The 27,429-nt window shown below is 40.1% G+C and overlaps 3 protein-coding genes across 4 annotated transcripts in view; all 3 read left to right on the top strand.

Annotated features, from left to right (window-relative positions):
* Positions 1 to 9,382, top strand: part of sdk1a (sidekick cell adhesion molecule 1a) — a 281,598-nt gene extending 272,216 nt beyond the window's left edge. Inside the window, exons 39-45 of the mRNA XM_064315729.1 lie at positions 201 to 362; positions 1,132 to 1,257; positions 1,923 to 2,087; positions 4,615 to 4,752; positions 5,249 to 5,366; positions 6,097 to 6,226; positions 6,737 to 9,382. Coding sequence (XP_064171799.1) covers positions 201 to 362; positions 1,132 to 1,257; positions 1,923 to 2,087; positions 4,615 to 4,752; positions 5,249 to 5,366; positions 6,097 to 6,226; positions 6,737 to 7,009 — 1,112 coding nt within the window. The 3' untranslated portion in view covers positions 7,010 to 9,382. The remainder of the gene's footprint in view (positions 1 to 200; positions 363 to 1,131; positions 1,258 to 1,922; positions 2,088 to 4,614; positions 4,753 to 5,248; positions 5,367 to 6,096; positions 6,227 to 6,736) is intronic.
* A 1,291-nt stretch (positions 9,383 to 10,673) lies between these two features.
* LOC135243728 (cytochrome P450 3A40-like) lies at positions 10,674 to 17,936 on the top strand. The gene is made up of 13 exons (XM_064315728.1): positions 10,674 to 10,840; positions 11,229 to 11,322; positions 12,024 to 12,076; positions 12,270 to 12,369; positions 13,190 to 13,303; positions 13,673 to 13,758; positions 14,252 to 14,400; positions 15,099 to 15,223; positions 15,416 to 15,503; positions 15,632 to 15,792; positions 16,280 to 16,506; positions 16,947 to 17,109; positions 17,324 to 17,936. The coding sequence occupies exons 1-13, from the start codon at positions 10,770 to 10,772 to the stop codon at positions 17,420 to 17,422; spliced, it is 1,530 nt and encodes a 509-aa protein (XP_064171798.1). The 5' UTR covers positions 10,674 to 10,769; the 3' UTR covers positions 17,423 to 17,936.
* A 1,447-nt stretch (positions 17,937 to 19,383) lies between these two features.
* Positions 19,384 to 26,341, top strand: LOC135243727 (cytochrome P450 3A27-like). Of its 2 annotated transcripts, none has more exons than XM_064315726.1 (13): positions 19,384 to 19,540; positions 20,753 to 20,846; positions 21,103 to 21,155; positions 21,256 to 21,355; positions 21,575 to 21,688; positions 21,893 to 21,981; positions 22,360 to 22,508; positions 23,134 to 23,261; positions 23,404 to 23,488; positions 23,846 to 24,006; positions 24,497 to 24,723; positions 25,033 to 25,195; positions 25,668 to 26,341. In XM_064315726.1, the coding sequence occupies exons 1-13, from the start codon at positions 19,470 to 19,472 to the stop codon at positions 25,761 to 25,763; spliced, it is 1,530 nt and encodes a 509-aa protein (XP_064171796.1). In that variant the 5' UTR covers positions 19,384 to 19,469; the 3' UTR covers positions 25,764 to 26,341. The 2 variants fall into 2 exon arrangements, with proteins under 2 accessions (XP_064171796.1, XP_064171797.1); XM_064315727.1 differs by having other exon boundaries at positions 19,422 to 19,438.
* Positions 26,342 to 27,429: the final 1,088 nt, after the last annotated feature.

Here is a 27,429-nt window from a genome sequence, read left to right as displayed (position 1 = left end):
GAGGCATATAGGAAATATACAGGAACAATGTTCCTTTTGATGTTAGCAAGGCTTTAGCCCTGTGTTTCTGCAAAGGCCAATATTTTGATGACGTTGTCATTTATGTGTATTTCCTGTAGTTATTTGAACCTGCGTTGGCCAGGTCAAGCTGCTGAAAGAACATCCTCTTCAGGGACTATGGTGTATTTGTCCGTCTCCAGGTGTAACCAAGGTGGTGACCGTGGATGTCAGGGGCAACCGACAGCGCTGGCTGAAGGTGCGAGACTTGACCCAGGGCGTGACATACTGCTTCCGCGTGCAGGCCAAGACCATCAGCTTCGGCCCCGAGCTGGAGGCCAACATTACCGCGGGACCAGTGGAAGGTGAGGGGCACGGGGCGAACAGATTGGGGGGGAGGGGGCCCTCTTGGGAGAAAGCTTCGTTCGCACCCCGCTTGCGCCTGTGGGTTGTCGTGCCGCATGCGGGGGGGGGGCAGCGGCGGGGAGTCGTGGGAGATGATCGATCGGCGGTCGATAGCTTACGGGAGCATGGGTGGGTGAGGGAGCGAACTTGGAAAACTTACGTCGATTTCATCCTCCTTTGAGGAGAGAGCTGTGCAGTGGAAGCCATTTTATATCAGTGGCACAGATGTTGCTTCTTTGGAAACTCACCAGAATGCAACAGTAGACAGTTTGGCAAAGGAGCCCTGTATTTTTGAAGTTTTTTTTATAATGTAGCTTTTACATTATTATGTTAATGGTGACAGACAGCTTAGCTTTATTTTTGTGTCTTTGAGAACTAGTCTTGAAATACTCTAGCATGCATTTCAGGTACCTTTGCAGTGTACTGAAACTCATTGTTTTTGTTGAATAATAATTTGTAGCTTTACCATAGCTGACCGGTCAAAGGAAGTGGCAGTTGACACTTGCAACATTTCCAGAGATAGTCAGCAAACCTTAAAATGGTTTTGGCCTGTCTTGTCCACTCTATTACGTGGTACAGTGAACATGCCTCAGGTATGTTCACTGTACCAATGCAGACCAAATCCCTATTGTGGCACTAAACCATTTCAAGTCCAAAATGTAAATCAAAATGTCATGATTTGTCCTTTTCACTACCCTGTCCAACTTTAGCACTTCTTTCTTCCTCCAGGGTCTCCTGGTTCCCCAAAACAGATGTCAATCACAAAGTCTTCCTCTGGTGTCACCATTCATTGGTCGGCAGGAGATACAGGGGCAGAGCCTGTCACAGGTTATGTGATTGAGGCACGCCCTTCAGGTGAACATAGATATTTCTACTATCGTTAAATTTTCTAAATATAATTGCCTAAAATTTACTAAAGACTTTGAGGCGCAGAATTGATTGTATTAAAAACTGACACTGAATTTATTCAAGGCTTGCCTCAAGCTAAATTAAATGAACCGATACAAAAAATCTGAAATTATAAATCAAGTGCAAATTGGACTTTTGGGAAGTTGCTTGTTCTTCTGGAGAAATCAAAGCAGTGTTTGTACTGGGATTTTCTTCAGTAATCACTAGGGACGGGGGCGATGCTTTGAAATGATTTAAGCTTCTGTCCTGAAAAACATGCTTCCAAAAAATTCTGGTTTTATCTGTAAATCTATTACTGTCATCTCGGTGAAGTCACAAGCTTATATGTGCATTACAGTGCCATCTGTACAAAGGCTGCATCTAGGCAGTAAATAATTACGAACAAAATGATTTCAGGAACATAAGCTCCGCCATCCTTTTAAGCACAAAAACATTGATGCATTGGTGTTTCTCCATGTTGAAATGCCTTGTGCACTTTTCATTAGTAATAATTTTTAAAAGTAGTTGCATTATCATGGGCACAATGTCTGTAAAGAAGGACATTTCAGTAAAATGTCCAGATGTCCGAGAACATGATGCCATGTGCTTTAACGTCCTCCACCTGTCTACAGATGAGGGATTGTGGGATGCCTTTGTGAAGCACTTGCCTCCCAGCAGCACGTCCCATTCCATCAGTCTGGACCGCCTCAGGCAGGGGGTGAGCTACCAGTTCCGGGTGCTCGCCGTGAACTCGCATGGCTACGGCGAGCCTAGTGCGCCCTCTGCTGCCATGTCGGGTAAGTGCAGGCTCCCTCCCACCTGCGGTGTTTCAGTGTGCTTAATTAAACACGGCGTTGGTGTTTTGTTTTTTCCTGCTTTCTGGCTCCGAAGCTAGGCTAAAAATGTGCAACAGTGTGTCATTCTCACGTGCAATCGGTTGACAGTAAACGATGGCAGTCAAATGCACAGAACAGCATTGTCCTGAAACGCTTGTTCCACACCCTTTAACCAGAGTACCTTTGACACCGTGCATTATGCACCTCGGTAAAGTGACGGAATACTTTACAGGCGGGGTTCGTTTCAGTCGATAACCCCGTTGAGATAAACACTATGACTCCTTATCTCGAGAATGCATTACCTCAGCACCAAGCAGCTCCATAAATCAAATTTGCCTATATTAGGCAAGAGAACAGAAATAAGCTGTGTAAATAATTGTTATGCTCTTGCCTAATGTAGGTCTGAACCACAGCGCTGCTTGGTGTTGCGGTAATTGTCTTAATAATAATCACAATAATGCCGTAATAACTGGACAATTATTGAGGTAAATTGACTTAATAATTGGCTTTAAATTTCCTTATGTGAGCAGGGGAGGATGTTGTGGTATATTGTTTGAGTAGCAGTCCACAAACCAAACTACACCAAATCCACAAAACAATTTCCTGAATGTATCCATTTCAGATTGTTTTCAAACATAACTGGCAAGTGTCTTTTTGGAAGTCCTGAAAAATGTCTCTTCTTTAAGAACACTTCATTAGACTTCATTATACTCATTATACAGTTAATATTGTCTCGGTTTTAATTTATTTCATTTGTGACCTCTTATGCTCATTCTTATTTTCTGTTTTCTTTATTTGATTAAAACTGTAACTCTTTATCTCAGTTTTTATTTTATGAGTTTATTGGAAATAACAATATCCAAGTACAATAAACACTATAGATCAATTTATTACCTCACCCACTCAAGTGATCTTGTGGTTGGAGTGTCAAGTCATCCAGGAAGTTGTGTGTTCAGTCATTCTAAGTGCTGTCTCAGTCTCCTGGTTCTCCCCTTTAACACTTTCAGATGTAATATGTGACCAGAATGTTCTTAACTTAATGCTTAGCTCTAGAACATGATGCTGACATAGCAATCACTACTGGTAATTAAAAGCAATGGAGTTCTAGAGCACTGACTTAAAATTTGAAAAAACATTCCAAAAAACCTACTCCTCAAAGGGTTAAAAGAATTGGATCGGGGAGAGCCACTCCACAACATAGGCATTGGTATTACACAACACAGTCTGAGGGTGTGGAAATGTGAGCATTCACATAGGTTTACCGAATGGGGTTGAAGACCCTTGAATCTTTTGATATGATCATCTCTATGACATCTTTCGGACAAAGAGTGCTACAGTCTTCTGTTAAATCAGCGCAAAATAAGGACAGACAGTCTGATATGTCAGTAAAAGCAAATTTCTCTTTGTTTTTAACTGTCCTCTGAGAGATTACTAGGTATTAAGGGTTTAAATTGCCGTGATTGCATTCATGACTCAAGGTTAATTACAGTGCATGTATACAAACAAACGATAGAAACATAGAAATAATTGGTGCGTGAGAGAAGAGCAAGTTCTTTTGTTTCGTTTATATATATATCTGTTCACTGGTTTACTGAAAGAACGCTTTATTTATTTCTCAACTGTAGAGGAATACATTTTCAATTCACCAGATGACTCTGGTTACTTAGAGATATTGTGAATGCATGCTGCCTGCTGTAAATGTAATTTATTTATACATTTCTTTCATTTATTATTGTTCAGAAATAGAAGGTCAGTCTCTGTGTTTACATTCACTATAAATCAGGCAATAAATAAAGTACTTGGATGAGCAGTTCAAGTCTTCAAAAAAAGCTCATGCAAAGGGTTTTGTTTAGACATGTCGTGCCTGCACAAAGATGTCCTCCAAAAGTCTTGGCCCTGTATCGAATAAATGTTTTTCCTTAACTAAATTCGGTGAGTTAGTTTTACCAATTGTGGAACTCGCCAAACTGCGTTTGTGAAGAAAAAAATGATTTGCATTAAATTGTAAGTCAGAGTTGAGGGCAATTTTTGATTGAGTTACTGGTGCTTGATAATCATGCACTTTCCAAAGGTTTATTTTGTGATATCCCCTGTGCATTGTGTTGCATTGCACTGTATGTTGTCTCTATTGGGATATAACTTACTTGATGCCTGTTAGATTATAACACCTCCGTGCATCTTTTACTTTGTTGTATCATATTGTACACTGTGTCCTTTGGAGAACTGCTGTTCAAAAGGCTCTATTCATGGCAGGAGACTGTGTGTCCCCCCAATGGATCCTTCAGTTTTTCTCAGACAAAAGAATGACACATACAGTACAGCTAGCGGATCTGCAACAGACAGACGGCTGGCTCACTGTATTTCAAATATGGGTCAGTCTCTGTGGGTGTAGAACTGTCTATGTCTTCCAGTTTTCCCGTAATAATCTGGTGCTGTTTTGTTTTGTCCAAACGCACGCCCACCCGCACGCCCGCGCGCACGCGCACAGCCCAGGTGGAGGCGCCGTTCTACGAGGAGTGGTGGTTCCTGGTCGTCGTGGCACTGTGCGGCGTGATCCTCGTCCTGCTGGTGGTCTTTGGGTTGGTTCTGCATGGCCAGAACAAGAAGTACAAGAGCTACACCACAGGTGTGTGTGTGTGTGTGTGTGTGTGTGTGTGTGTGTGTGTGCGCGCTTGAGTGCGTGCGTGAGCGAGTGTGGGTATATTCTGCTTGTACCTTTAGTTTATGTTGACCCTCCCATTCTGATCTGATTTCATGTGTAAGGATTAAAAAGCACAATGTTCACAATCAAAAATAAAAAACAGTCTGATGATTGACTGATGGTTGGCAGTTAAAAGTCAAACGGGGCTTGTTAAATCATAAGGCCCGCCATTTTCTTAGGAAAACAAGGAATCTGAATTAATTCATCTAAAAAAATGTCATCGACTATTTGTCACTCACAGTGATTTTCAGGAGACAATGCTGCTTGCCCTGTCATGGGTAAGATTCATAGACACCAGTAAATAAGTATTTTGGTGTATGCGGTCGTGGTTGCTGTGGCAGTGTTGGTGTTGCGTGTTCTTGCTGTTCAGGCTGTTGGCAGTGTTACAGCATGTGCTTAGTCACCTTTGTTATCAATGCAGGGAAAGCCGTTTCCACAGTAGAAGAGTCCGTCACCCTTGACAACGGAGGCTTTACAGCACTAGAGCTCAACAGTAGGCTGAATGTCAAAAGCTCTTTCCTGAAGAAGAATGGGACCAGGTGAGGAGTGACAGCCATTTTGCAACTCTACGTACTCGCTTATCACGAACCCTGTTGTCAGTCATCTTCCCTGGCTGTAAGTGAGCTGTGCCTGAAATGAGCATTCTCATAGCAACCTGAACTTGCAGAATGTTTGGCCAACCACACATCTAATGGTGGTTTTTTCTGTACTGCTCTGAAGTAATAACCTGAAGTATCGTAACCTGTCTTCATCTAACAGAAAATATTCATGATATATGTCTTACTCACCAAACAGTACACCTGTACAGCTTGATGGGTGTATTGTTGTCACTAACTACACATTAACTTGTGCTGTGCTCTATCTGAAACGAGAATGAAAAAACGCGGTCTTAAGCTAGCCAGCGTACAACGACTGCTCAACTTTGAGGTACCATCTCCTCTATCAAAGCACACATCCTTCACATCCTCTGTAGTTCAGCTCCTGAAACTGTTCCTGGATCAGCAGCAGTGTGACTCATTTTATCCGCAGACAGGTGTTTCAGCTGATGTCACACGTGTGGCTGAGAGCCAAGGTCAGAGGAAGTTGGGCGGTAGCCAGCTGCATGAGCTCAGAGCTTCTAAGTGCGCTGAGGTCTGCGGGCTCTTATCTAACGACAACGTGCGCCAATAAGGAGCTGCCAGTTTACGGGTCAGGGAGGCGCTAGGACGCAGGCGGCTGGGCGTTAATAGCGACAGGGTGACCGACTTTCCTCCTGACCCCCCCCCCCAGGTCCCCGCCCCGGCCGAGCCCCGGAGGACTGCGCTACTCTGACGAGGATATCTGCAACAACTACAACGGCGCGGCGCTGACCGACAGCGGGTCGCTGACGGAGAAGCCGGCCGCCGTCACCGAACTGGAGGTATTTGCCTTTCCCCGCCCGACACTCTTTCCCGCGTGGCGAGACGGCGGCGGGCCCAAAAACCAGGCGCCCGGCCCCAACGCCGGCTACCCGCGCCGGGAGAGGGGAGCGCTCGCCGGCACCGGCCTGCTCGGCACGTTCGACTCCGCCGAAACGTTTTTCTGGCAAAAGCGGCCACTGATGTGACTGTGGTGGCGGAAGCACAGGACGAGTGCTCTGAAAAATCCAATTCAGAGAGGGAGGGAGGGAGAGAGAGCGAGAGAGAGAGAAAGAGAAAGAAAGAGATCTGTTTTACAGTGCTTCCCTTTGCCAATAAACACACAAAACCTTGCACTTGAGAAAGAAAAACTTAAAAATCGCCATTGAGGGCCAAAAGTTCTTTCCATTCCTAACCGTAGAGTTGAGTCTGAGGAGTATTCGTTTTTTTTTTTTTTGATGAAAAGTGTTCTCCTTTTGGGGTGCCCTGTTCTAATCTCTCCGTCCCTCCAATCTCCCTCCCCCCCCCAAAAGGACACGGACAGCGAAGGCGAGGACGAGCGGCCCAAGCACTCGTTTGTAAACCACTACATGACTGACCCCGCCTACTACGGCTCGTGGAAACGGCAGCACAAGGGTCTGAAGCAGACCCTGGCCTACGCCTATGAGGAGTGCGCCGGGGCGGAGCCTGACGCCTACTATCAGACTGTGGTCACCACCCACAGCGTGGGCGGGGCTTACACCCCAACCGGACAGCCCGACCCTGGCTCCCGGACTCCCGCCACAGGCTTTTCCTCTTTTGTGTGACCCGGGTAACCACCCCCCCCCCCCCACCCCACCCCCCGGCCCCACAAAGAATAAACCGGGTTGCCCTAACCCGACAATATTGCCACAGGAAGATGACAAGGAGCTTGAAACACTGTCACTCAATAATGACCTTGGATATTTAAAAAAAGAAAAGTTGATTCCTTGTTAAAAAATTGTCCTTTCTTATGTACAGTTATGCTGTCATGCCATTCATCAATAATGCCAATTTTTTGTCAGAAGGAAAATTGTAAATATAGATGTATGTCTGCGACAGCAACTTAAAAGAAGATAGTTGACTGTAAAAATCCTTTCCAGAAATGGAGATTAATTCTAGGCAGCACTTCTGCCTTCAGATTATATGGCTGTATTTTTCAAAGTGTGCTGCCTTGACTTCGGAGACTGGTGTTGGTTTCACGGCTTTTGCAGGGTATCCAGGTGCAGCCTGGTCCTCATTTTCAAGACGCTGATGGACAGAACATTCAACTCATGTGGAATGTGTTCTTTTGCCTTTAAAGGAGAATAGTGTATTCATTGTCAACATCAACATTAAAAGAGGAAGAAAAGATGATGCAAGTCTCTGAGTCACTTCTGACTGCATTAGTCACAAGACTCGCAACTCAAAACAAAGGTCAACGAAAGTGCTCAAGTATTTAGAAGCTACAGTGACTACAAAATTTAAGAGACTAAAAAAAAAACATTGATTGATTGATCGTGGTGATGGATTCAGACAGGAATCAAATTTGACATCAAGCCACTTTTGTTTACATTTTCATATTGTGCCCACTACTGCTGTACCATGTTAGTCTGAACTGCCTCAGGTTACAAGATTATGCTCAGTTAACCTGCAATCTCACGATCAACCCTAAGACCACATTTATGAAATGGTATTGTGATACTTTGGTCTGATCTGCTTTCACATGTTACCAGACTTGCGTTCAAGGTGGCGAGCGTTAGCTAAAATTCGCAAACATATTCAAATACATTTAATATTTTTCCTGTTTGCCACGAATGTTAGCTAACGTTACCTAACGCGCAGCGAACAAAAAAGACTGCTGACAGGAAAGACAACGAGATAACAAAGGTTACCCGTTTCATCCTGAAATGTGAGCGAAAAGTAAAATCAGCATATCGAGGGATGACTTCCTCAGCATATAGCTCAGTTCTTCAGACCGCTTCATTGGTTGCGCTGAACGACAATAGAGAGTGTACTCATATAATATCTGTCATGTCAGGACCATCATGTAATATTGCAGAAGCCAGTGCGAAATGAACCTCCGTTTAGTCGCATTCATTTGATATTAAAAATGCGTTGGTGGAAACTAAATGGAATGTTCATTTAAGATCGTTCAACATTAACTGTTCGCCGCAAACTTAGTTCGGCACAAACGTTCATCATCTTGAACGCACGTCTGGTGAGACATCCCTACCTGTCTGTTTGCTCATTTTTATTTGATTCTTTTTTTCTGATGTATGAACTGTTTGTTTATACTACATTTGCACACATTGGGCCTCATTCACAGAACTTTTCTAAAATTATTTTTACTTTTGTTCTTAAAAATGTTCCTTAGGAAAACCAATATGGGATTCCTGATACAGTACATGTGCAGACCTTTGTTTTTGTGCATATCATAGGTGTATGAGATGATGATTGCCGACTGTTAGTAACTTTTATTTGAGATCCTGTTCATGTGATGTGTATAAGGAAACAGCCATGAACATAGATAAGGGGAAAAAATGATAAATGCGCGAAATGTTCATGGAAACGTTCCTACACACCGTTTACGATCAAATGCGATCGTACGCATATTTACTGAAGGAGGCCCATTGTCTGCACCCAGGAGCCACAAGGTTACTGTAGAGTTTATTTTTAAATCATTGCATTTTTTGTTACCAGAGGAGTGACTGGTGAATTATCATTATTTTTTTGTTCTGATTTTTTTTTTTTTTTAAATGTTAAGAAAACGTTCTGTTTTTTAGGATCAGTTTTGTACAGATTGCATTTTTACTGTAGTGTTTTGGTGTAGATCTATGGAGAATCCAGCAGACCATTTTTGCAGTCTTTGTGCGTTTATGATAATTACATCAGACAACTAAATAGATAATATAATTTAAAATAATCTGAAACGAGCTTACAGGTTATGAAGGTCTTCTCTGTCTATGTCTGTAATTAAAAAACAAAAAGGTTTTCACAAAGCAAAACATTTTTTCAGTCAAACTAAAGGTTTATTCATCAACCTCTCTGACTATGTTACCTTATTCTATGCATTTTCCTGACTTGGGTTTTTACTTTTGCATTTTCCAGGATGTTACAACATAAGCAAATTTAGTATTTTATGTTCATGAAAGGATTAAAAGTACTCCTGCATTCCAAGACCATCTGGTAAGCGTGTGTTACATGGAATTGTAAGGTTTTCTGTATTTTTCTTAGAAATCAGAATATAATTTAAGAAAACCCAATTCAGCATCCATGCAGCATGGATAAATGTTGAATTGATACTGTGGCTCATAGTTATTTGTGAAACATCATGGGAAGTGATGTGTGGGTGTGTGTGCAGGTCCAAAATTAGGTCCCCACTTCAGTGCATCACAATGTTTGGGACATATTAATGTTATGTAAATGAAAGTAGTCATGGTTAGTTACATTTCCCGTGCATTCAATGGCTGCTTAAAGTCTGTGAACCATAGACATCACCAGGTGCTGAGTATTCTCCCTGGTGATGCTCTGCCAAGACCTTTTTCCAGAACTCTGCAGGCACGTTTAGTTACTTTATAGCAAACTGTAACTTGGCCACCCTGTTTTTGCAGCTAACTAGTGGTTTGTATCTTGCAGTGTCACCTCTGTAGTTCTGTTTCTGAAGACTTCTGTGGACAGCAGTAACTGATACATCCATGCCTGCCTCCTGAAGAGTGTTTCTGATCTGTGGGACAGGTGTTTGGGGGTTTTTTTCCATTATGGTGGGAATTCTTCAGACATCAATTGTACAGGTCTTCCTTGGCCTACTAGGCCCTTCAGGATTACTAAGCTCACCGATACTCTCTTTCTTCTTAATGATGTTCAAAATAGTTGATTTTGGTCTCTGACAGTTTTTGTTTGTTTGTTTTCCCTATTTTTCAGTATCATAATGGCTTCACATCCAAAAAAAAATGTAGTTTTTCTAAATATGGAGGGCACTGTAGGTAGCCACTGGAGAGAGTTGAGAAGGAGAGTGACATGACTGAGCCTGTAGAGCTTGTATGTCTGATGAGGGGCAGCATTCTGGATAAGCAACTAGGAGGTCTGATGGCTGAAGCAGGCAGGCCAGCACAGAGGGAGATGACAAGCAGCTGGGAGAAAAAATTTCGGTCGGGTGTAGGTCGGCGGGCCCCCGAGTTAAATTCCCTCTCCCGCAACCACACCTGGACGTAGTCCTGGTGCAGGTTGGTAAGGGAGGGTAATATTGTTTAGGTTGATCCCTTTAATAAAACACCTAAGACACTTTTTACTATTGCCTGTAGAAATCGATCTACAGATTTTATTTAGTCATATTTTATCGTGCTTTTATTTATCTGTCCGGTGTATATAACACCTGAATCCGTAGGCAAACCTGGCAACCCTGAATCGGGCGGACCTTTCTCAGACGTGTAAACAGCATCCGGATGATCCCGCCCCCTTATATATTATGTTTTTAAAACAGATTGGTTTTTCAAAACATTGGATATCCACGTCTGTAGCGGAGGATATTTTAAGAAGTTTAAGCCCAGTTAGGAAAGATAACGCAAAATGAATTTAATTCCTTCGTTCTCGACGGAGACATGGACACTCTTGGCTTTGTTATTTGCCCTACTAATCATGTAAGTGTGAACTTTTTTTATTTAGAAAAATATAAGATACAGAAATGTTCGGTTTCATTCTCTTGGGTAATAGGCCACAGCGTGTTTTTTAAATATAATTGAAAATCGCGGTTACTCAAAGTAAACGTGTTCGCATTTTTCTCTTGCAAATAAAATTTTCAGTAGTAGTATGAAAATCACTGACATGAATTCATTAAGGTCATGACATTAGCAAGAATTTTAGTCTTCTGTTAGGCCACGGGGTGGTAAAATAACATGAGATTTTACATTTTTTATTTTCCAGAAAATTTTGGAATAGTCTCCGGGTGCCATAAATATTGACTTGAATGATTACGTTGTCCATTTCCAAATGTAGACTGTTCATTTTACCTCGATCTTCCTTTCATAGATATGGGGTATGGCCCTTTCGCTCAATAAATAAGATGGGGATTCCTGGACCCAGGCCCCTGCCATTTCTCGGGAATCTTTTGTCATACAAGAGAGTAAGTACAATATTTTGTCATTCAGGAGAGTAACCAGAAACCTTACTTTGTTCATATGTTGCATAATTGTTATGCAACGGTTCATTTGTACGCTTGTATTTTATTCTACTGTATTTTGTCCACTGTATAATCTGTTTGCCCAGTCCTGTAATCTGGTATATTAACCGGTGTCAACAGCAAAATATATCTTCATTCTCAAACACGGAAGTGTATCAAACAATTTAAGAGCAAGCACCACCCGGTGGTGGAAAGACGTTACAGGTGGTACCTTTTCAGCATTGCACAAGAAGTTAGTCCCATTTGAAAGCCCGTCTTAAACATTGCTTCCTTGCAAGTCAATTTGAAAATAATGGTGGCATCATGATTAATTATACTCATGGATCCAAATAAAACCCAAAACATATTTGGAGCTGCAAGCAAGAATCAATTATGGAGGAGTTAATTTGTTTATACTAAGATAGACAATAATATAAGTGGAGAGGGTATATTAATATGCTAGTTAAGTATGAAAACATGGACAGGCTGAATGGTCTGATTTTTGAAGGCATTTTTAATGTCCACTGCTGATCTTGTTAACAATAATAAGAATTAATATAATATTACCTGTGACTGACTTGCGTGTCAAATTTCAACCCTACCTTGATGTCACGCATTTGATTTGTAACACCTGATCGATGACTTGCTGACTCCACTGATTACAGGGTGCTCATATCTTTGATGTGGAATGCCTGCGTAAATATGGAAGAGTTTGGAGGTGAGTGGGCCTATCTACGGAACTCTTTCCCACGCCCAATACACGTACACTTCTGTGTCTGCGTCTAACATTTTATGAAAACAATGTCCTGCCTTGCATTTGATGAAGAGTATGCCAACAGCAATTCACAGAATCCACCATTGACTTTCCACCTCAAATTCCTTATGTGGCCCACATTTTTGTCTTTGCACAGGATCATTGAGGGAAGACAACTCATAATTATGGTCACAGATCCTGCAGTTATCAAAACTGTGATGGTGAAGGAATTTTACACTCTGTTCACAAACCGCAGGGTAGGTTCAACTTCCATTTCCATCCACAGAGCCCTGTGGTGAACACAACACAATGACCAGTATCCGTAAAGCCTCTCAAAATAGGAGTGCTAAGCTAGGACCATGTTTACCCTCTCAGTGTCCTAACCTTATCCTTTATAAGCTAAAAGGTAAACTGGATCCTACTTGTAGATCACCATGCGTTCTCTGATATTCTTAATGAATACTGGCCCTAATCTATTCATGCTAACGTGAGTCACAGTAGAAAAAAGAAGGGTAGGACAAATAAGAATAATTCATTTCATGATTCATTAATAAAGGTCATTAATAAATCTCGTCCTTCCCTGATTTAAATTGTATGTCTAAAGCATCTTTCAAATAAAAGTGTCTTTCAAATCTTTCAAATCTGAGCAAGTTATTGAGTTGATGGATCTGCAGAATGTTTTACTCAGTCGAGATGGACTGTTTCAGTGCATACACAAGCACAATAAAAGAAGATAATAAAATAAATTGCGTGGAAAATAGACTGATGAGCGAACTTATCAGTTTCTTCTGGCTTCAAGTCCTTCATAAATGCAAAACCCAAAGAAGGACCATACACTTTTTTTTTTACTTTCTTCCATTGTGATAGGTACATCATGAAATGTATATTTATTGTTTATAATTTTTAATATCTTTCCTCCAGATTACTCAGTGTGGCCGAGCATTGTTTTGTGTTTCTGAATGTATTAGATGATTAATTTTTCTTACCTTTGTGGTGGAAGGAAAGAGCTGTTTTTTATTGTACAGTGTGTGAGCTGCAGAGCTATCCTGTGTCTTTTTACACATTTCATCTCTTCAGAATTTTGTTTTCAACGGGGCCATGAGCGACGCCGTGTCCATAGTGGAGGATGAGAAATGGAAAAGAATCCGCAGTGCTCTCTCCCCATCCTTCACCAGCGGAAGGCTGAAAGAAGTAACATAATTCTTGTTTTGCTTGGTTGATAAATGGCATCAAATTTTTTCTTATGATAGCTGTCACCAATGCATTCGTGCATAGGTAATCTGCCTAAAGGTTCTTGGAAATGAATGCATTTTTGGTAGAGAGGGAAGCTTGCCAATTACACAAAGCATGTAATGCTTTACAAATGGCCATGTATTTCAGTTTTGCATTGTCTGGTATTTATGTACATATGTACAGTACAACGGTTGGATTGCACAATACAACTGCATCTGCTTTTGGTTGTTGACCTGAATTGGCATGTACAATAATCCAAGCACCTACCCACCACAAACGCTCTCTGAATATTTTCGCAAAACACATTTTCGCTGTTTTTGTTTTCAGATCTTCCCTATTGTCCTACATTATGCAGAGTCTCTGACAAACAATTTGAAGAAAAGAGATTTGGAGGAACCAGTCCAAATTAAAGAGTATGTTTTATTTGATGACACCCATGTGTTCTGTGCAACAATAGAAGTTTAAAGAAGTCATTTTTTGATTGGCATACATTTCTCCTACAATATGATAAAACAACACAGAAAGCCAACATGTGTCTGTGTCCATACCCTTAAGAAAGCCAAGATGGCTAAAAACATTTTAAGCAGAAATGAATTCTTAACATAAAACAGCTTTGTGGTGTTAGAATAGCATTAGAATTAGAATAGCATCACGGTATGGTTGTTATTATTGTTAGTGTTGCATGTACATTTAGAGTCTATTTGCGGTACATATTTCTAGACCTGAAAAGCCAGGTTTTTTTTTTTTAAGCTGTGTTCCCTTTTAAAATTTGAGCTGTACATAAAAAAATATTCCTTTATTATTATGTGCACACATCACAGGTACAGGTATTTGTTCTTTGGCTAACACATTTACACTGTAATTAATCCTTCCCCTGCTCTCTAAAATGGCCTCTTCTTTACTTAGCATGTTCGGACCGTATAGCATGGATGTTATGGCCAGCACTTCCTTCAGCGTGGATATCGACTCAATCAACAATCCCAGCGATCGCTTCGTCACCCATATGAAGAAATTTCTTCAGTTCAACTTTCGGAATCCGATCCTTTGGGTGGCGAGTAAGTTATAAGTTATACATTAAATGCTCCAGTGAATGGAATTTCATACTTAATGCGTAAGCGCTGACTGTGGCCAGTGGTCCTGTGAGCTGATTAGAGTACTCATCGGTTCATCACACCTCCCCTGATTGGTTAGGCACCCACCGTCTATCTGCTTTAGCTGTGTAAGTGATGGGTGCTCATATTGGGCATTCAAAATTTGGTGATTAATAAGTTTTTAAAAATGGGGTCTTTTAAACAGAAGGTGGGGTAAGGCACCTCAAGTTTCTGAAGTATAACTAACAAACTGTATAAACTTGGGGTTTCCATGTATGCTGTTAACCTTTAATATATGTATAGCACCAAAATCAAAATGTCATATACATGTAGTGGCATCTCCATTTCCATTCCAGTAGCCAGGCAGGTGGTCTCTATTTGCCAGTTATGCTAATTAGTGTGGGTTCAGTCGGCAAGGATCCGTGATTGAGTGTCTGCAAGTCAGCCTTTTGAGCTGCACATGAAGTGTCTTCCCCAACTTTGTGCAAACCCAAATTTGTGAGCTGCAGTATGATAAAGTGATGCCTGACTTTCTTTAGAGGAGAGCGTGCGCTTGTCTGTGCCCTCATGCTACTATATAGTATAGTGGTATATGCCAAATTGGGGAAAAAACAAAAACAATGTCATGCAAGTAACTATATAAACACGTCTTTGCTTTCCAGTTTTGTTCCCTTTCATGGCTCCGGTGTTGGAAAAACTGGGTTTTTCGCTGTTCTCCAAAGAAACTATTGACTATTTCTACAGCACTATTCGCAAAGTAAAGGATCAACATCACAAAGATGGCAGTGTAAGTTTTTCTTGAAAAAAAAGCAGTGTCCTCAGTTTTCCAACCGAGATTGGATTATTTGTCCACTTTATTCTGAAGTGTCTCTTAATATAGCACGGGAAAGTCTTTTTTCTGTCTTGGTGAGTGGGTTGTGCTGCTAAGGCCGAATTTCAAGCAACTGTCTTCAAACAGTCCCCCGGCTTTTCCCAACAGAATCGGGTGGATTTCCTGAGACTCATGATTCAGTCTGAAATTTCAGTGGAACAAGCAAACACACATGCAGGCGATCATTTCGTTAAAGGTAAAAATGAAATAATAAGCCTCTCGTAAGGTAGGCTTTTTAAAAGTTTATTTTTATTTTTATGAAGGAACAGGTTGCGTTCTAGATCTTCAGGTGAACAGTGAGATCCCCTGTACTGTACATTGCAGGTCTGACAGATCATGAGATACTTTCCCAGAGTTTTGTCTACGTCCTTGCTGGGTACGAGACCACCAGCACCACTCTGACTTTTCTGCTGTATCTTCTGGCAACCAACCCAGAGTGTCTGAAGAAGCTGCAGGAAGAGATAGATGAAGTCTTTCCCAACAAGGTAACTGTCTCGTCACAAAGCTTTGTGAGAAATTACTGAACGAAGGAGAAAGGTACTGGAGAAAGCTAGGGTGCAAGGTGTACACATTAGGGTGCCCCTGCTTACGCACTCTAATATGTACACCCTGGTGCAAGGCAAATATAAGGTCCTGTTGGTACCTGCTTTGGTGTGAGTATCAAGGGGTTTGAGACTTAGCTCTAGCATATGGGAAACACAGGGATTTGATACCGGTCCTGAACTCAGTGGTCTTGAGACATAGATCCACCAGAGCAGAGGTTCTTACTCCCATAATCTAGGGCAGAAATTGCTTGTGGGGTTGCACACACACTGGGGTCAACAAGAAGGGGTTGAGACTGACAACTAACAAAGATTTATTTCTTCTAAGCAAAAAAAGACATGAAGCAAAACAGAGACATGAACAAGCATAACGTCAATAAAACCTAAGTCTGCCACTGAGTTCCAGCTTTCCGTTCTGAACTACCTCCAGACTCCATTCACGTATGAGGCACTGATGCAGATGGAGTACCTGGAAATGGTCATCAATGAGTCCCAGCGCCTTTGGCCTACCGCCCCACGCATCGAAAGGGTTTGCAAGGAAACCGCGGAGGTGAATGGGGTGACAATCCCCAAGGGCGCGCTGGTGACAGTGTCCACCTTCGCCCTGCACCGCGACCCGAAAATCTGGGAGTCGCCCGAAACCTTCAAACCGGAGAGGTAATGACCTCCCAGGCAGGCCCCCGCTGGTTGCTGTCAGGGCATGCCAAAGAGAAGATGGCAGTAGCACTCATTAAAACAAAACCTCAGGGCAGGCCTGATCCTCACGCGCCACAGGGCCTGCTGGTTTTTGTGATTTGCCACTTAATTGATGAATTAAAGCAGTCGATTACGTAGTTAACTTACTTCACCTGGTTTCTTGGGTGTAAAATGGTTGCTGATATTAGGGCAAAAACAAAAACCAGAAGACCCTGCCCGCCCGTTAGGACCAGGAATGAAGATCCCTGCCTTAGGGTAACTATCACCGTAAGGCTTCAAACTGGCTTCAATACAAGCTTCACATCTCAAAACTTTTTTTTTCTGCCACAAAGTCCTCATTTTTACATTTTTATGATGAACCATCCCAGGCATTTTCTTGATTTTTGTACTTATTTGCACAGGTTCAGTAAGGAGAACAGGGACAGCATTGATCCCTACACCTACATGCCATTTGGAGTAGGCCCACGCAATTGCATTGGATTTAGGTTTGCTCTACTGGTCATGAAGATCGTTGTGGTGAAGCTGCTTCAGAACTTTGATGTGGAAACATGTAAGGAGACTGAGGTGAGGGAATATGTGAATATGCATACAGAACAGACACGACTTATGGCTTAACGAACACTTTAAAATGCAAAGGGGAAAAAAGCAATTGCAGAGGGTCTTTGCCACACTACAATATGGTCGTAAAAATATATTATCAATGCTAAGCTATACATTTTGCCCTGGGGTCATAAAATAACCTAAGTAATGTTTTGCATGCCCTTCCTTAATTTTTCAGCTGCCGCTGGAATTGAGTGCATTGTACCGGCCCAAGAAACCCATAACACTGAAGCTGGTCCCACGAGCTGAAAACAATAATGAGATCTTAGCTGGTTGATTCTTTATTTCCACATGTAATATGCGTGTATGATCTTTTTTTCTTCATTATGAAACCTTCAATCGAATGTGACCCAAAACGCATGAAATCATTTCTTCTGAATTTTATACATGATATGAATGTTTCTCTCCCCTTGTACTGCCGTGTACGATGTTTTTGATTATTTCAGCTAACAGACACGATACCTTATCAGATAATTGAATATCGCGCCAGCTATGGCTGGAGAATATAGCAACCCAGATGTTTGGAAATGAGAAATCACTCTGACTTCATTTGGAAGCAGCTGGGTAATTGGGAGGGATTGCTCCTGTCCACAGAATCAGTTGTCAGTCCAGAACTAGGTATATTTAAAACTGCTGTCCGTTAAGATTGGGATATCCTGACTTTCAAGATATAATCCAAATATTCCTAACATTGTGGCTCTGGAACTAACAATTAGTTTACTGATTACTAATCAGTTGTTCAAGCAATTGCTTTAGGTCATACAATAAAATAATTAACAAATTAAATAAAATGCTTGTCTTTATTACCCATGTTTAAAAGACTCAATTGAAAAGAAAAAAACATTGTCTTCACTTGGGGGTGGCGAACTCCAACATTCTTGGTAGGCCAGTGTGATGCAGGTTTTTGATTCGGACATAGTCAAGTTACCTAATTAGCTGTATACACCAATACACCAGTTTACTTTTAGATTAGACCACAGAAATGTACTTTACATAAGGACAGTTACAAGAAAAGTGTTCTACTGTCATTCCTCAACTTATCAAGAAAGGTAGGTAAAATGTTAGTTCACATAAATGATTGCACTGTTAAAATAATTAAGCCTAACTAGGACTGTTTTGAGCATCAATTTTTCACCCCCCCCCCCCCCCCAAGAGTCAGATCTCAGACCAATCATATCCATCATCTACATGCTCCCACTTAGATAGCAACCTTCAGGAAATTCAATTTCCACTGTTATGCCAACAGCACACAAGTATGTCCTTGACATTCCTCTTGCTCTCTCCTAAGACATCATATGTGTTGTAGGCTGCGGCGTGGAGCTACAAATATCACAGCTTAATGTAACCATTATATCGCTGGTGTGGCGTTGCTAGAGGAGGGGGGGGGGGGTGGTTGATTGCAATCACAGAGAGCTGGTGGGAGGGTAAATTGCAATCACGTGGAGGGTAGAGTGTTGTTCAGAGTGTGGTTAATTAACATTTTCCTGAGCCAGCCCTCCACCCCCACCCAAAACTTGAGATTTTATTTCCCCTTTCAGGGGAGCTCCGCATGGCTCCCCCTATATTTCAAACAGTGGCGTGAATACCGTGAAAAAAAAATGTCTTTCATTTAAAAAAAAAGATTTTTATTTTTTATGCTCATAACTGTTGAATTTATGTTGGTGAAAAACTATTTCAGACTATGGGAAAAATATGTTAAAACTTTTATGGTGTAACAGGACAAAATGTGAGAAACTTTCATGGGGAGTGATACCTTATGATGCACTGCAATAATCATTTAAAAAAAAAAAAACTCAGTTCAGTCGATTGGTCAGTTAAATCAGTTCTCAAACAACATCCTTTAAGGAAAAAAATATGAAAGAAATTACACACGTGTTCAACAACCTAATTAGGAGCATATTGGTTAAGCTCAGTCTTTAATTTGATCGAAAATAATTGTTACCTGTTTTTATGTAATTGTTTGCAACATAGAACAAAATGAACCTGGGAATGTTTATCTTTATTGCATGCATATACTGTAGCATTCTGGCATACTGTGGCTTACAAGATTAATCAATCACTAGTCTAAACATTAAAAACACCTAATTAAGAGGAAAAAATGATAGATAATACTTAGCAGCTATAAAACATAATTCCAGAATTATGCTGCGTTAGTGGAATTGTGTGTTTTGATCGGATCTGGCAACCATGGAGGTAACTTGGAGAGGGATGGGAGTAATTCTCCGACCTAAGAATGAACTTGGTGTTTTGCTTATGTCATTCTGCACCACACTTCAGAAAAGCCATCTTGAAGGCGAGTTGGACTCATTTAGCCTCATTCAGCAATGACTTACCTTCCCTTTTTCCCCACGGAGACATGGGTTCTGATTGTTACGCTGCTAGCCCTGGCTGTATTGTAAGTAGGACGAATCCTAACAATCGTTATGTGTGTTCGGTTAATTTAATAATTAATTCCAAGTGTTTCAGTTTAAGAGACACATCGGAAAGAACGTACGTATACCAGTGGTGGAACCATGTCATGGAATGAGCAGTTTTTGTAGTCTACATTTACCTCATGACTGCAGCGAAGTTTCATAATGGACATTTCCCTGAGTTGTCAAAATTCAGCTGCTCATAAAAGCATCTCACAGACATGTCAGAATAATGACGCGGAATGGTATATAAGTATATTATGCTTCACCGATTGTTTTAACTCTGAGTCGTTCAGAGTTAAAGCACTTCAATATCGATATTCCAAAATAATCCCCTAAACATCATGTGTCCACGGGGATGTCACTGCATCCCCTATTATTTAGCTACTTTATGTTAGTGAATATTTAATACGTTTGTTAGTATAAGTCAGCACCTCATAAACAAAGTGCCACAGATTGCTCAGTCGAGTTATACAACGTTCTACGCGTACTACGTGGGAAGTCTTGCAGTTTATCTCCGGAAGTTCCCTCTTTTCTTTTTGAGGAATATGTGTTTTGGGTTTCTGATTCAATTAAAGAATAAACATCGATTCATAAATGAACGTTAAGGACTGTGTACAAAGTACCAAGATGAGCGTGACAAACTTAATAGGAACTGTTGGATTTACCGTTTTCAACTACCACGATTATAATCACTTGGCAGACGCTCTTATTCAGAGCGACGTAGTTACAGAAGTGGAGAACATCAGTCTAATTCTCTAGAATACAAAAAGAAGGCACGTAGGCACATTAGTAGCCCACTACAAAACGCTGCATTGAGGTAGGTTTAAAACCTGATCTGTAATAATTATACAAGTGACAAAACTGAGACAATTTGATTTTGGAGAGAAATTGCAATCCAGAATGTCCCTTTAATCAATAGGCTTTACCTACAAAGTTTGGAGTTTGGATTTTGTAATTGGGTTTTTTTTTCTTCTTAATGCGCTCAAGTTTTATCTAAAATAGTTGAGTCGTTGTGAAATAAATACTTCTTCATATAACTTTTTATGTAACTAATTAGTGTGTGTTGTAGGAGACTTTCTGTTTAATTGACATTGTAAAACAAAAAAGTATTTCATGTTGATAGGTTAGAGTAAGAACCCCTGTAGATCGGCAATTTACGTCTTTCAATCATTCCCCCTTAACTTGCCTTGTAGGTATGGGTATGCACCTTATGGAGTCTTCAAAAAACTAGGAATCCCTGGACCAAAACCTCTTCCCTTTATTGGAACATTTCTAGAATACAGAAAGGTAAGCTATACTCTGTGCAACATGCAACACGTCTTTCCTTCTATAGATTCTTTTAAGCAGGGTGGCTTGCATTAGGGGAGAATGCGGGTTAAGTACTTTCTCCATGGGTACTGCAAGAGCCCTGCCTTAGCAACCCTCATTGTTGCGCTGCCTCACGTGGGGGTAACAATCCTTTTTGCTTGCTCATCAGAAGAGGGCTTTAACTACCGGAATACAGGGAAGGTTCCTTTTTAAGTTCCTGTTTGTTTTCTTCTAGGGTTTTATTAAATTTGACACAGAATGCTACGAAAGATATGGAAAAATATGGGGGTAGGTCAACTGCTTGAATCCTTATTTTCCATGGTTGAACATGATGCCATAAAACAAAATGTGTCAAGCAATTAATTAAATATTCCTTCCCCCCCCGCAGGATTTACGATGGAAGACAGCCAATACTGGCCATTATGGACACTGGAATGATCAAAACCATTCTGGTCAAGGAATGCTACTCAGTTTTCACCAATAGAAGAGTAATACATTGATTCTTTATTCAAAGGGTTTTCTCAAAAGGGGTGGGACAGGGGGGTTTAATTGGCACTTCGGAGTAGATAGTATGTTGATTTCATGTGTAGGTTTTTAAAGCAAAGAAGAAATTAAGATGCTCAGAATACTAGAAGCAATCTAGGAACTGCCTTGGCAGTCACAATACTCATGGTGTTCGCTGCATTTGTGTGTGTTTTTTTCTTTAGAACCTAGGCCTGAATGGTTCTCTCTATGATGCTGTCTCAATCGCTGAAGACGATGAGTGGAAGAGAATTCGCAGTGTTCTGTCCCCCTCGTTTACCAGTGGCCGGCTGAAGGAGGTGACCTTGATCTCCTGCTCTTTCACTTGGTTGTCCCTTGTGTCTCAGTCTTCCCTGCTTAAAATACTGTAATTTCTGGACATAGCTAATGCAATTCTATGTTTTCTTCCATTAGTAGGCTCTAGTATTTTAATAATAATAATAATTATATATATATATATATATATAATTTTAATTTTTTTATTCTTTTTTTTTTTTTTACAGATGTTTGCCATAATGACACAACATTCAAATAATTTAATCAAGAGTCTACAGAAGAAAGTTAACCATGATGAATCTGTGGAAGTCAAAGAGTATGTGAGGCTTTGGTATAATAAAGCCATATGTCAAAGTTTACTATGTTATATGAAATCATTTGGTCTGTGTCAGCAAGTACATCCAGGTTTCACAAGAAATTGCACAGTAGAATGGGTTCAGTATCATTTGACAATGCAGTATGTGTTCAGTAATTGCGGAAAAACAGAAGGAACAAATATATAATATTTATTTTCTCAACCCAAAAGGTCACTACCTATAGATTATTTTGTAAAGAGCACAACAACAGGATAGGTGTTAAGCTTTTGTTTCAATTAATGTTATTCACATTTGTCAACTAAAGCATTTCTATGTCTGTATCAAAGTGGTCCTGCTCTAAATATACATGTATTTACCTGTTTGTCTGGGTTCTTCAGTTTCTTTGGTTCATACAGCATGGACGTTGTCACCAGTACAGCATTCAGTGTTGACATCGACTCCCTCAACAACCCTGGTGACCCCTTTGTTGCCCACATCAAAAAAATGGTCAAGTTCGATCTTCTAAATCCCTTTCTTCTTCTTGTGGGTAAGATGCCAAACCTTTTCTTTATTTATTGATATATTATTAGAATGCATAATCAAATTACTGCCTATTGTATGTGTAGGTAAATAAATATATGGAACACATTTAAAGGTAACTGGCACTTGAAAAACATCTGCAGAGAATGGAAAATTATGAATGTGTGTCATTTTTCACTCATCAAAATCGCTTCCTTTTTTGTACCAACTTTTTAAAAGGCTTTAGTTTCTAATACAAAAAGAATATGGGATTTCTGGCCAAAAGTGACCATTTTTGAAAAGTCATTGTCTGCTCTAGGTGTATGGGTATTTTTTTGTCATTGAATTGCATTAATGTTTCTGCATAAAATAAAATTGATGACTTTTAAAATCCCACACCTGGATTCAGAGAACAGCCAATGGCATATTCCAGAAAGCATATCTCCATCTGTCATTCCTTTACTGCTTTCACCTTCTTTGAATTTAGTGGGAAAATATGGATATATCTCTCTGTATTTTTAATCAGGATGTAACCCTGTGGAGGATGTGGGTGTGCATTTCCAGTGGAGTCTATGCATGGATATGGGTGGGGCCCTCTCCCACAGTAGTGGTCACTGATGCTTCTTATTTTGTTCTTTTCTTTGACTGTTCAGTTCTCTTTCCCTTCCTCACTCCACTGATGGAAAAACTGGGAGTGTCTTTGTTCCCCACATCAAGTGCGGATTTCTTCCTTGACTCACTTCGAAAAATCAAGGCAGATCGGGAAAAGAACGTTCACAAGGTATGTGTGTGTGTGTGTTAAATTCAAATTCTGTTTGCTGAATATGTTGTGGCTGAATATGATGAGTATTTGGCTTTTTTGGAGCTTTATGTCTTGATCATATTAATGTAAATATTGATATTTTAATTTCCCTTTTGTGTAGAGTCGAGTAGACTTCCTGCAGTTGATGGTTGACTCTCAGATTTCAGAGGAAGGAGCGACTTCAACTGAAGAAAAGTCAGGGAAAGGTATTTTTCATGGTTTTCTCTAAAAGTTGAATATAAAGGGAGAGTTTGCTTCCTGGGGTTTTTTTTATTTATTAGCTCAGCGTTAATGTATATTTTTAATTGGCCCAGACAGTTTTAACGTGTGAAGACGGACATTTTAGATTTCCAGAAGTTTTTCATGACCCGAGGGCATTGAAATGGCTGGTAGAGGGGCATTATGGGCTTTGGGTCTGAAGCCAGAACATATACTTCATGTAAAGCCAAAGAAAGTGAGATTTTTAATTATCTTAATTGTTTTTCCTTTTTTCCCATCACATATATTTATATTTTTTTTATCTATATATAAACCACAGTAACTCCTTTGTGGTTTGTGTATAGGGCTGACAGATCATGAGATCTTGTCCCAGGCACTGATATTCATCTTTGCTGGTTATGAGACGAGCAGCAGCTCGCTTTCATTCATTGCCTACCTCATGGCAACCAGACGTGATATCCAGAAGAAATTGCAAGATGAGATCGATGAAGTCTTTCCCAACAAGGTGACTGACTACTGTGCTATAGTGTACTCTTTTAAAAAATATATATTTTACTAAAGCTGGTACTCGATGTGGGGATGAACATTCCCATCCCATCTTTGCATGAATATTACCATCATATGTAGAAAAATACTGGACAGAAATGCGTGTACAAGGTGATTATAAAATTTCCGAAAGTATGATACATTAGACTACTGAATTATGAAGGTATGAACTAATACATATAGGAGGGTGTAATGATTATTGCTTTTTTGACACAAATGATAATTTTTTTTTTCATTTTTGTTGTGTGTTCATATTACATATTACATTCATTGTGGCAAAAAAATTGTTGCAAAATAGTGCATTCATCATCAGACTCTGTTTATAAATGCAGTGCTTACATAATTTGTGCCAGTATTGTATATATAATAATAATAATAATAATAATAATAATAATAATAATAATAACAATGGCCTCCAGACTTCACGTCTTCTGTTTTTTTTCTGCAAGGCCCCAATCAAGTACGAAGCAATGATGCAGATGGAGTACCTTGACATGGTGATTAATGAGTCTATGAGGATGTACCCCATCGGTCTGCGAGTCGAGAGGATGTGCAAGAAAACCGTGGAGATCAACGGGGTGACCATTCCAAAAGGAACCGTCATCGCCATCCCTGCCTACAGCCTGCACCATGACCCCACGCTGTGGCCTGAACCCGAAACGTTCAAGCCAGAGAGGTAGAGCTCCCCGGTCCCCACCAAGCCTTATTCAGTCAAATCCCTTTTATTTGTATAGAGCATTTCACGTAACATGTCACAATACATTTTTATTCAGCCTAGCACAATCGGTACCACTTAGCCTGTGAAAAGGTGCAAAATTACAGAAGGTTTTGGAAACTTTTATAAATGTACAGAGCAATCTACTTGGACAGTGATACATTTTTTGTAGTTTTGACTCACTACACAAAATTGGATTTGAAATTAAATAATTTATATGAAGTTAAAATAGCTTTTTAAAACTATGCAGTATTATTTTGTGTCGTCCAGATTTAGCAAGGACAACAAAGAAAGCATTGACCCCTATGCCTACCTGCCCTTCGGAGCTGGTCCTCGAAATTGTATCGGAATGAGGTTTGCCGTTATCATGATGAAGCTGGCCTTGGTTCAGATACTCCAGAACTTCAGCTTTGCTGTCTGCGAGGACACTCCGGTGAGACTGCTTGGCTTACTGTAAATGTTTCCCCTTCCTGACCTCAGATCTACCTGGCTGGTTTAGTGGACATGTGTGATGAAATGCTGTCTAAAAGTTCATAATATATTGTATTGAAATATATAATGCTCACAAGCCAGATAATTTTTATCGTAACATAACACTTTCCTCATACTTTTAAATATGGGCATGTAACTTGCCCATATTTAAAAGTGACTTTGGACCACCCCTGATAAGAAATGACAAGCCTGGTGATACTATGTTTTCACCAAGGTGGCTAAAAGATTTCACTGCTATTTCAATTTTAAATTTATATTTTGGCTTCTACAGTTTTTCTGTTAGCGTTTGTGGTATAGTTCCTGTGTTAAGCACATATATTTACCGTATATAGGTGATTGGTCTGTGAAAGCACCTAGTACTAGTGCTAGAATATGAGATTACATGTGTAATAATATCCCATGATTCCTAACAGATCCCGCTCGAATTGGAAGCTCAGGGATTTCTTCAACCAAAAAAACCTATCAAGCTGAAGCTTGTCCCGCGTATTCCAGCAAACAACAAAGAATAAACAGAAAGGGTTTGTTACTATCAGCCTTCTAAATTTCACTCAGAATCAATTACAGAGAAAAACTCTACGTTACAGACGAACATGTTTGCCCATAAAACATTTGTGGTTATGTAATTTCCAAAGATTTTGTAACTCTTTTTATTGCTAATGGTAATTATTTTAATTACTTGCTTTTTTTAGGCTTGTCAATGGTTCAAATCACTACACATATTTTTGCTACCATTTTGCATGATTGCACCCATTATATTTTTTTCTGAAGTTAATTATATACAGCTGATTTATCTCTTTTGTTACTTTAATATTTGTTCACCTATGTAGGCTATCACTGTAAGAGCAACACTGTTACGGTGGGGCTTCTTAGCCAATCCTACCCTGTGAACCTGGCATTACATATGGGGCATCACTCACATGGTACTAATAATCACATTTAGGCTGTAGTGCAACATTGCTCTATGTGAAAATTCATTTAATAGTGGAAATTATATTTGTGATTAACTCCTTATAGTGTATATCACCCTCCCTTTTTAACACAAGCCTGAAAATGACATACCCAAAATAAAATGATTTCTCTTCTTGAACCCTTGACTACTGTTATAATCCTGGTAACAGAAGCTCAAACACAGTGGAAGTGGAAGTTTTTTTTTTCTCAACTAAAAGATTAAGCTGTATTTTGTTTCTTTTTGCAACACACGTTCTCTCTGACAGGTAGCATTAGCTTGGAGTATACATGCACAATAATCTTTTAATAAAATACTCATCCTGTTGTCATGAGGAGTTCATTGTGCTCATTGTAGTGGGTCTCCTGACTAATTATTTTAAAGAAGATTCTTTGTTTCCTAAATTTCAATAGAGCTCCTCTGTAATAGGCCGGTTACAGGCTCTTGCATCAAGTGTCAGGTGCTTTACGTAACTGTGTGAAATGTCAGTGAGTCATTCATGGATATGTGACGTACTTGGTGTAAAACTGCCTCCCTGATGTCACCTAATTCTTCTTGAAAATAAAGCCAGTGCAGCCAGCACAGTCTAGATAAGTTTGTTAAAAATGTATGTTGGACTTTTCTGACAAACCTTACATCACATTAAACATAAAATATACGTGTTCAAATCTTCCTGTCCCTATTGCCCCAGATCTTTCTTTTTAACTCAGAGATTTGTAATATAAGTTATTTAACTTCGAACCACAAAACTACAAAAAAACAATGCAGATATATGTGTACCCCATACCAGAAATGTAATCATTTTAGCGTGAAAAATCTTCTCTAAAAAGTTGACAAGCCGGTTTTACCGGTTTTGTTGCAACAAAGGATGTTACCTCTCAGGAGGGGGGATCTTGACTCATTTTACTGGAAGAGATTTACAGCAAACTTGCTTGCATAGAATTACATCACATTCATGAGGGTGTGACTGGACTGATTCAGGTGCTTTGCCAACATGAATTAACTGCTGGCAATGGATAAGAATTTTTTCAATATGGTTCCTTACTCATAAGTCTGGGAAACAATAAATTGTTAGAATGGAAGAAAATAAACTCTGTTCTAGCTGACTTAATTACATCCTTTGACTGGACCAAAGCACATCTACCTTTCACCTAAAAAAAATCTGGCTAGTGCAGCTAGTACAGTCTGTGGCCATAGATCGTTCATTTATACCAGAGGTGTACAATCTC

The sequence above is a fragment of the Anguilla rostrata genome, chromosome 17, assembly GCF_018555375.3.
Source record: "Anguilla rostrata isolate EN2019 chromosome 17, ASM1855537v3, whole genome shotgun sequence".
Classification (NCBI taxonomy): domain Eukaryota; kingdom Metazoa; phylum Chordata; class Actinopteri; order Anguilliformes; family Anguillidae; genus Anguilla; species Anguilla rostrata.
The sequence above is the reverse complement of the archived record's forward strand: the minus strand, read 5'-3'. Positions and strand labels throughout refer to the sequence as shown.